Source organism: Leptonychotes weddellii, chromosome 16, assembly GCF_054177405.1.
Source record: "Leptonychotes weddellii isolate Sample4059 chromosome 16, ASM5417740v2, whole genome shotgun sequence".
Lineage (NCBI taxonomy): Eukaryota > Metazoa > Chordata > Mammalia > Carnivora > Phocidae > Leptonychotes > Leptonychotes weddellii.
In genome coordinates this window covers 43,751,873-43,760,945 of record NC_138384.1, presented here as the reverse complement: position 1 = coordinate 43,760,945, position 9,073 = coordinate 43,751,873, and the positions used below count along the sequence as shown (strand labels likewise).

General features: G+C 54.9%; 1 protein-coding gene across 3 annotated transcripts in view; it reads left to right on the top strand.

Annotated features, from left to right (window-relative positions):
• Nucleotides 1-9,073, top strand: part of SYMPK (symplekin scaffold protein) — a 36,176-nt gene that overhangs the window by 19,445 nt on the left and 7,658 nt on the right. For all 3 annotated transcript variants that reach the window (XM_081807125.1, XM_081807124.1, XM_081807126.1), the window contains 8 exons: nucleotides 1,110-1,314; nucleotides 2,169-2,319; nucleotides 3,163-3,398; nucleotides 4,395-4,476; nucleotides 4,716-4,829; nucleotides 5,910-6,057; nucleotides 7,146-7,306; nucleotides 8,735-8,843. In XM_081807125.1, the coding sequence (XP_081663251.1) occupies nucleotides 1,110-1,314; nucleotides 2,169-2,319; nucleotides 3,163-3,398; nucleotides 4,395-4,476; nucleotides 4,716-4,829; nucleotides 5,910-6,057; nucleotides 7,146-7,306; nucleotides 8,735-8,843 (1,206 nt within the window). The remainder of the gene's footprint in view (nucleotides 1-1,109; nucleotides 1,315-2,168; nucleotides 2,320-3,162; nucleotides 3,399-4,394; nucleotides 4,477-4,715; nucleotides 4,830-5,909; nucleotides 6,058-7,145; nucleotides 7,307-8,734; nucleotides 8,844-9,073) is intronic.

Sequence of the window (9,073 nt, the reverse complement as noted above, 5' to 3'; positions counted from 1 at the left end):
TTTTTTTTTTTTTTTAAGATTTTATTTATTTGCGAGAGAGAGAATGAGAGACAGAGAGCATGAGAGGGAGGAGGGTCAGAGGGAGAAGCAGACTCCCCGCCGAGCAGGGAGCCCGATGCGGGACTCGATCCCGGGACTCCAGGATCATGACCTGAGCCGAAGGCAGTCGCTTAACCAACTGAGCCACCCAGGCGCCCCCTGTCTTTACCGTTCTTACACCTTTTCTCTTCTAGATGGATTGTAGCAGCTGCTTTTCTACTTCCAGAAAGAATCCTATTGAGATTGAGATTGGAATTTCAATGAATTGATGGTTTAATTTTTTTTTTTATTTATTTGAGAGAGAGAGAGAGAATGAGAGACAGAGAGCACGAGAGGGAAGAGGACAGAGGGGGAAGCAGACCCCCCGCTGAGCAGGGAGTCCGATGCGGGACTCGATCCCGGCACTCCGGGATCATGACCTGAGCCGAAGGCAGTCGCTTAACCAACTGAGCCACCCAGGCGCCCACTCAGCATAAATTTTTGAGATGCATTCACGTTGTGTGACCCAGTGGTTTACTTTGTATTGCTCAGTAGTATTTCTTTATGCAAATAGGCCATTGTTTGCTTATACACTCTTCTGTTGATTGACCTGTGGCTTATGTCCAGTTTTTGACTGTTGTGAATGAAGCTGTACAAGTGTTTTTTGGGGTTTGCTTGGGTTTGGGGGCAGGGTTGTTGGTTTTGGTTTTGTTTTTGCTTGGTTGGTTTTTTTGAGTGTAGTTGGTGTGTACAAGTGTTTCGGTGTACACATGTCCTTGTTTATCTTGGGTATATACCGATGAGTGGAGTTGTTGGGTCATAGGTTAGGGTATTTTCAGTGCTATTAGAAGCTGCTCATCAGTGTTCCAACGTGGCTGTGCCATTTGGTGCCCCCACCCGCAGGAAATGGCTTATCTAGTTTGAGCCTTGGTTATATGCAAAGTGGCGATAAAAAGTGTGCCTGTTTCAGAATGGAGTTTTGCAGATTTAGATGAGCTTTGTGTGTACAAGGCTTAGAATAGAGCCCAGCACACAGGATGGGAGCAAGGGGGTGTGACGTTCCTGGAGCCTATTTGCTACCTCCCCCTCAGGTGTGGAGCAGACCAAACAGTGCAAGGAGGAGCCCAAGGAGGAGAAGGTGGTGAAGCCAGAGAGTGTCCTGATCAAGCGACGCCTGTCAGCCCAGGGCCAGGCCATCTCAGTGGTGGGCTCCCTGAGCTCCATGTCTACTCTGGAGGAGGAGGCGCCTCAGGCCAAGAGGAGGCCAGAGCCCATCATCCCTGTCACACAGCCCCGGTGAGTCCCCGGGTAGGTGCAGGTTAAGGACTGAAGGCCTGGTTTTTGGTGTGTGCATGCACATGTGTGTGCGTGTGTTAAAGACAGACCGACAAAGACAGATAAACAGCTAGGGCTGGATGAGGATCTGTCTGATTCCAGAGTCAGTGCCATAACCACCAAGCCTTAATTGTTGTTTTCTTTTACATAAAAATGCCCCCATCCTTACTTACGTCTAAAGTTGGGATGATAGTATCTCCCTCTAAGGATCAAGGGAGAGTTAAATGAGTTTACAGTGACAGATCATTAAATTAGATAACTCCTGAGGTTGGAAGTGAATTTGATATAAAGTATTTAGCATGATTCCTAATATGTCGTAAGTGCTACTGGTTGTTATCATCCTCCTCTTCATTATTATCCCCCTTACAGACCAAAAAATCTAGCCAGTCCCTGCCCCCCTCCAAGACCTGGGCTGTGCCTGATCTGCCCTCCAAGCTCTCCATTCCCCTCACTCCAGTCACACTGGCCCCTTGGTTCTCCTTGAACGGCCAGGCAGGTCCCCACTGGAAGGCCTTTGCACTTTCTGTTCTCTCTACCTGGAAAGCTCATCTCCCAGATATCTGTGTGTCTCGTCCTCTTGCTTCATTCAGATCTGCACTCCCACACAGCCTCCTCAGAGAAGCATTCCCTGAGACACGCTTTGCAAAAACAAAATGGCACCTTCTTTCTCATTACCCTGCACCTTGCCATGCCTGAGTCACAGGAGAGTTAGAAAGGCAGTATGGTGGCGGTGGCGGTGTATGGCCTGGGGTGGACCTGGGCTCCAGAAAGGACGTTTTGAGTCACCGTGTCCCTGTCCCTACTCTTTCACATAGGCTAGCGGGCGCTGGTGGGCGCAAGAAAATCTTCCGCCTGAGCGATGTGCTGAAGCCCCTGACGGACACCCAGGTGGAGGCTATGAAGCTGGGCGCCGTGAAGCGGATCCTTCGGGCGGAGAAGGCTGTGGCCTGCAGCGGGGCAGCCCAGGTGTGCCCCTGTCTCCCTGGCCCATGCTTCCAGACCCTCTCCCCACGAGCCTGCCTCACAGCCCAGGAAAGATACGGCCCCGGGCTCAAAGCTCCCTGGCTCCGGGTCCCAGCTGGGCTGCACACCAGCCCTCCACGCCTCTCTTCTGTCCTCCTTGAAACGGAGGTGGCAGCAGCAGCTCCACATGGTGATGAGGAGGAAATGCATGGACACGCACGGCTCTCACTCAGCACAGAGCTGGCTGCCCGGGAAAGCCCTGCAAGTGAGGGCTGCTGCTGGGTTCTTTCTTCCTGGTGCTTAATAGTGCTTTTCTTATTATTGTTGAGATTTAGATGGCCAGGTCTAAATCCCGATTCTGCCATGCACTGGCATCGTAACCTCAGCCAAGCGACTTTTTCCCCATTTTTTTTGAAGTTTAATTTTAATTAACCAAGAAGTATATAAAACTTTAACTCTTTCTGTTAAAAAGATATTTCTAGGCCATAGAGGTACCATAAGTCTTCCTTGGCCCCCACCCACATCCCATCCCCCTCCTCCAAGATGACCAATGTACAAATTAGAGGAAGCCTTCAGGATCTTTCTCTGTGTACCTAAGTATGTAGATACTACTTTTACAAATTCAGTTTTGTTCTATGATGATTGACTCCCCCCCTGCTTTTTTTTCCCTCCCACACAAATGATTCCTGTGGGGTATAAACTTCCTCAGCTTGCCTTCCTCACTTAACACCAGGTCTTTAGTGGGGGTCCCTGAACCTGGGCAGGAAGACTTGTAAGGCATGATCACGAGGTGCCTGGGATTGCCTCCCATTCCCATACCCATATGTACACCCACTCTCCTGTCAGGTGCGCATAAAGATCCTGGCCAGCCTGGTGACGCAGTTTGACTCGGGCCTGAAGGCGGAGGTCCTTTCCTTCATCCTGGAGGATGTGCGGGCCCGCCTGGACTTGGCCTTCGCCTGGCTGTACCAGGAGTACAACGCCTACCTGGCGGCCGGTGCCTCGGGCACCCTGGACAAGTACGAGGACTGCCTCATCCGCCTGCTCTCCGGCCTGCAGGAGAAGCCAGACCAGAAGGATGGGTGAGGGGGACCGCCCTGCACTCTCCTGTGTCCTGCCTTTCTTTTGTGGTTTCTCATCACCTCCCTCCTCACCACCGAAGGCCTCATTCCCATCCCCCGAGACTCCCTGCTCTCCCTGCTCTCTGGAGGCACGTGCAAGGCAGGTTCCGGGTGTGCTCTGGGGCCCACTCCCTGGGCTTATTCTCCACTCTGCTGCGTGCCCTCTGAGCCTCCGTTCTTGTAGGTTACAGTGCCTAGCCTCATAGGCTTGTTTCCGAGGTTGACTTCTCTCCAGCCTCATCTCTCACCTGAATTGCTCCTGTAGCTTCCTCCTTGTTCTCGACCTCCTACTGATCCATTCTCCACACAGCAGCCTGGGCGACATTTTAGAATGTAAATACGGTCTTGTTGTTACCCACTAAAAACCTTCCATGGTTCTCCATCGCTCTTGGGATAAAATGCAGCCTTCCTTCTGTGCCCTATGAGACCTGCGTAACCCAATTCCTACCAACCTCTTTACCTTCTTATTCTGCCCCCCTACTCCTCTGTCCCCAGACTTTAGCCACATTGGCCTTCTGTCTTCTGACCCTTGAACATGCCAACTTGGCAGTTCCTATTTCTGTACCTGGAATGCTCTTCCCCCAACTCTTCGCATGGCTGGCTCTTTCTCATCCCCCAGTGTCAACTCAGTGTTACCTCAGAGCAGCCATTTTTGGCCACCACATCTGAAAAGCAGTACCGTTCCCCACTCCCCATCATTCCCTTCCATTACTGTAGTAAATGAGTAAGGTTAGGAATCCCCTTTGACGAAGGGGAGAACCGAGCTTCAGAGAGGTAGAGTCTCTGCCTAAGTCACCCAGCTGTCAGCGTTTGAACCCGGCTCCATCTACCTCCAAAGCTCTGTTCCCTGGGAGTTGAGCAGGCTATATGAGAGGGGCAGCCCTGCCGGCTCCAAGCTCCAGCAGGACTGGGAAGCTTCTCCGCCATAGCCATTCCCTCCCCCTTCGTCTCTGGCAGGATCTTCACTAAGGTTGTGCTGGAGGCGCCACTGATCACCGAGAGTGCCCTGGAGGTGATTCGCAAGTACTGCGAGGATGAGGTAAGGACAGTCAGCCCATCTCTCTCTGTCCCTAGCACCGTGATGCATGCAGGAGCCCTGCAGGGAGACAGGGGCCTGTGTCGGGGGTCTGAGGGGCACACAGCCTAGACCTGGTGGCAGGGGACTCTGTGAGGGACCCAGTCCTTTTGTCCAGGACCGGATCTGAGGGAGGCAAGGAAGACATCCCAGGGGCACACTGCAGGTGGGCTGAGCTCTGGTGTCCCTCCCTTCTGCCACAGAGTCGCACTTACCTGGGCATGTCCACTCTTCGAGACCTGATCTTCAAGCGCCCGTCCCGCCAGTTCCAGTATCTGCATGTTCTGCTAGACCTCAGCTCCCACGAGAAGGACAAGGTGACCCCTTGCCACCCTGCACTGGGCCGACCGCCCTTCCTCTGTGCCGAGCGCCTAGCCCAGCCTCTTCCACATGCCCCTGAATGTCCTCTCTGGGCCTAATGCCCTTCCTGCTGTAGTGTTTTGGTGGTGGATGCCTTTTCATCTGTGGTGGCATGAAGCTGCCTAGAATATACACATGGATACACTCATCCTCCCAGGAAGGGCAGTCCCCTTCTCTCTCCTACTCCACCCATGTTGGGGAGCCCCGTAGGGCCTGGTGCTGTGCTGGGGCCTGGCGGGGGAGCTAACAGGAGAGGAGCCGTGTGGCCTGTCAGCGAGCAGTGGGGACACAGCCCGCCCAGGGAGTGGGGCAGCACCAGAGTGGCGCACTTAGTGTGGGGGCCCTGGGGAGGGGCCTGACCTACATGGCCCCCCCCGGGGGATGGGCGGGGCTTAAGGAAGGCTTCTGGAGGAGAGTGCAGGTGAGCCAAGACCTGAAATAGGAGTAGATGGGTGTGACCGAACAGAGGGAGCAAGGTGTGTGCATGTGTGATTGCAAGGGCCCTGGACCCACCCCTGCCCAACTGTTTTGCCACCTCCTCTCCTGGTGTCATGTGTCCATTCATTCAGCAGGCCCTCACTGCGGACTCTGGCTCTGGCTTGGGCCTTTGGTGCTGTTGGGGCCAAAGCAGTGCCCAGGAACAGTCCCTGTTCTCAGGGCTCCCAGCCGGTGATGTCTGAGTAAAATGGGATAGAGCCAGTGATGGGCATTCTAGGCAGTGGGAACCTTTTGTGCCAAGTCTCAAAGCCAAGGAGAATGCTGTCACTTTTGAGGAACTAAGGAAAGTTCATTCTGGTTGGAACGTAGCAAGCAAGGCAAGAGACAGTAAGGGATGGGGCTGAGCAGGTAGATGGAGAGGTGATGCAGGCCCTGACTTGGGCCAGGAAACCACTCCCCCAAGCCAGCGATCAGCGTTGGGCACAGATGACTCAGGTAGACCAGGCCTTTCTCAGTCTTGGGCTTGTTTTCCCACTGGTCCTGCCAAGCTCAGAACAGCGGTCTCCCCGTCCACCATCTTGCCCGCACTCTCTCTTCAGGTGCGTTCCCAGGCCCTACTGTTCATCAAGCGCATGTATGAGAAGGAGCAGCTGCGAGAGTATGTGGAGAAATTTGCCCTCAACTACCTGCAACTCCTGGTGCACCCCAACCCGCCATCCGTGCTGTTTGGAGCCGACAAGGATACAGGTTTGGTGCAGCTTCATCAGATGCATATTGAGCACCTGCTGGATCCCAGGCTCTGGGCCAGGCCCTGGGGGAATGGAGCTGGATTGAAGCTGAGCCCTGCTCAGCCTACTAGGGAAGACAGCCAGGCAATGATGACCAGACCAAGCAGGCCTAGGGACTGCGAGAGTCCAGAGGGGCCTCTCACCTCAGCCCTAGGGGTCAGGGAGAGCATCCTGGAGATGGAGGGCTGAGAGCCAGAGGACAAGGAGAGCTAGCCAGCGATGGGGTTCCAGGAGGGGCCAGGCATAGGCCCATTCCTTCATCAAAGCCCCAGGTCCCTCAGAATTACAGATGGGGAGACCCAAGCCCCAGGGAACGGACCATTAACCTGGAAGGTTCAGGGGTGCCTGGCTGGCTCAGTCAGTGGAACATGCAGCTCTTGATCTGGGGGTCGTGAGCTTAAGCCCCATGTTGGGCATGGAGCTTCCTTTAAAAAAAAATTAAAATTAAAGAAACCTGCAAGGTTCAGGCTGTGACGGAAAGCACATGGCCTTCTGGGAGAACAGGAGCCCTGGCACAGCCCGGGTGCCCGGAAGACCTCCCAGGAGAGACACTGGTTGCGTGAGACCCAGAGGATGAGGAGATACAGAGAGGGGAGTTAGGCAAGAGCATTGCAGGCAAAGGAGTGACATGTGCGAAGGGACCTGTGCGGGCTCAGGGGGTGCTGTCAGAAGGAGGATGTGGCCAGAGCAGGGAGTCCCCGGGGGAGGGGGGTGCGCTCCTAGAGGGGATTTATCGTGAGCATAGGGTAATTGTGGGAGCACGGAGCAGGAGAAGGACAGGGTCAGAACTTGCCTTCGGAAAGATCCATCTGGCTGCCCTGTGGATTGATGGGCAGAGACGAGGTGGGACTTCAGTGCAGAGGCTTCTAAAAGGGGAGCAGTCCTGGTCCCACCCCATTTCCCTGATGCTTGGCTTCCTGCCCTGGAACAGTTTGCTTCCTGGGCCTGTCTCCCTTCTGTGCTGCCTCCCAAAGAAGGGACAGACACTGAGGGTGGGAGACGGTCGGGAGGAGAGTGGTCCCTGATCCCCGCTCCCTGCCCTATCAGAGGTGGCGGCGCCCTGGACCGAGGAGACCGTAAAGCAGTGTCTGTACCTCTACCTGGCTCTCCTGCCTCAGAACCACAAGCTCATCCACGAACTGGCAGCCGTGTACACGGAGGCCATCGCCGACATCAAGCGGACGGTGCTGAGGGTCATCGAACAGCCGGTGAGGCCCCTGAGCCCACCAGGCTCTGCCCATCTGTGGGCAGGGCTAAGGCCCCAACTCTAGCCCTTCCCCTAGTATCTCCACCTTGGCATGGGCTCAGCACCAATGGGTGCCACCCTGGGTCCCGTGGCGCTGGGGCTTGTGGGTGGTCCACCTGCCGCATCTGCCAATGAAAGGACAGCAGGGTCGCCCTGCAATTACTAGGCTGGAGTTGGGCAGACCCGGGTCCACATTCTGCCTCTCACTTTCTCGCTGTGCAAACTGGCCCCTCTTCAGTAAAAATGGGGAGGCTGATTCTGTCTCCCAAGCTTGCTGCAGGAGCTCCATGAGCTCCTACATGTAAACGTCTGTGTCGCTCTCACCATCTAGGAGCTGGCCTTCCCTTGCCTGGCCAGTGGGAGTCTTTAGTTGTCATTACACAAGTCCCGCCTGCCGCTCTCTCCGGAGCCCCAAGGTCACCCACATGAAAAGCAACTGGCACCTGAAATTCCTACTCTCTGCCCTTCCAATCTGCAGCTGGATTGGAAACCACTTTTTTTATATTTCTCTGTCCCTGCTTTTTTTATTACGGAAAATTTCCAACATAAACAAAAGGAGAGAGTCTGGTAGGCTCACCCCCAAATACCCGCCACCCGGATTCAGCGGTGTCTTCCCCCTGTTTTCAGTGAGCTCCTGGAGGGCACAGACTGCCAGTTCCACGGACCATTATAAACGTTTGTTGGCAGAGGAGGGCATGAGCCCTCACAGCCTGGCCCGGTGCTCCCTGCACTTGTTGCCCACGGAGTGGGGAAGGCTGCAGACGCAGGTCGAGCCCTGATCTGAGCAGGCCGCCACGCGGGGCTCTGGCTGTCACTGATGCCTTTAGAAGCCTGAAAAGTCTTCACCGAGGAATTGGAGGGCAGGTTGGGCATCAGAGGTCGGGTTAGGTCAGAAGTGACAGAAAGGGCCCCTCCTGCTAAGTAGGCAGCCAGTGCTGGTGAGGGCTTGGGAGCTACAGCGAGTCTATACCCTTGTGAGGTGGGGTAGAGGAAGGTCAGATGCTGCCGCCCTGCCTCTTCCCACCTTCCCCACGTTTCCCCCAGGTCCCTGAACCCCGCCACCAGTTCTGTTTTCCCCCAGGTTCACTGAGGTATGATTGACACACAGCCTTGTGTTTGCGTGAGGTGTAAAACATGTTTGGGGACATATATATATATTGCAGAAGATTAGTTAACGTCCATCACCTCACGTCATTTGTTTTTTCTCTAGTGATGAGAACTTTTAAGATCTACTCTTTCTGTCTCCAATTCTTGCCCCAGAGTCCCATCATCCCCCCAGCCACCCTGCCTCTGACACCTGGGCCTCCCTGAGTTCTCCCCTAGGGCCCCCTAGTCCTCAGCACATCACCCAGCCCCTTCCCCAGCCTGCCATTCCTCTCTTTCCTTCTAGATCCGAGGAATGGGCATGAACTCACCGGAGCTGCTCCTGCTGGTAGAAAACTGTCCCAAGGGGGCAGAGACACTGGTCACACGATGTCTGCACAGCCTCACGGACAAAGGTGCTCCCAGGACCCCCACCTTTCAGCTTTTTCCTCCATGTCCCAGAACTTCCTCACGGGCCCTTTCCAAGACCTGGCCCTCGGAGCTGCTGGGTATATTGCTAAATGCATTTGAGAAACCAGGGGCCAGAGATTCCTGCTCTGGGATGGAGTTGGCCCTCCCCTTCCCTCACACACAGCCACCACCATTTCTCCTTCCTCTCGGTGCTCCCCCTCACCCCACCTGTGCC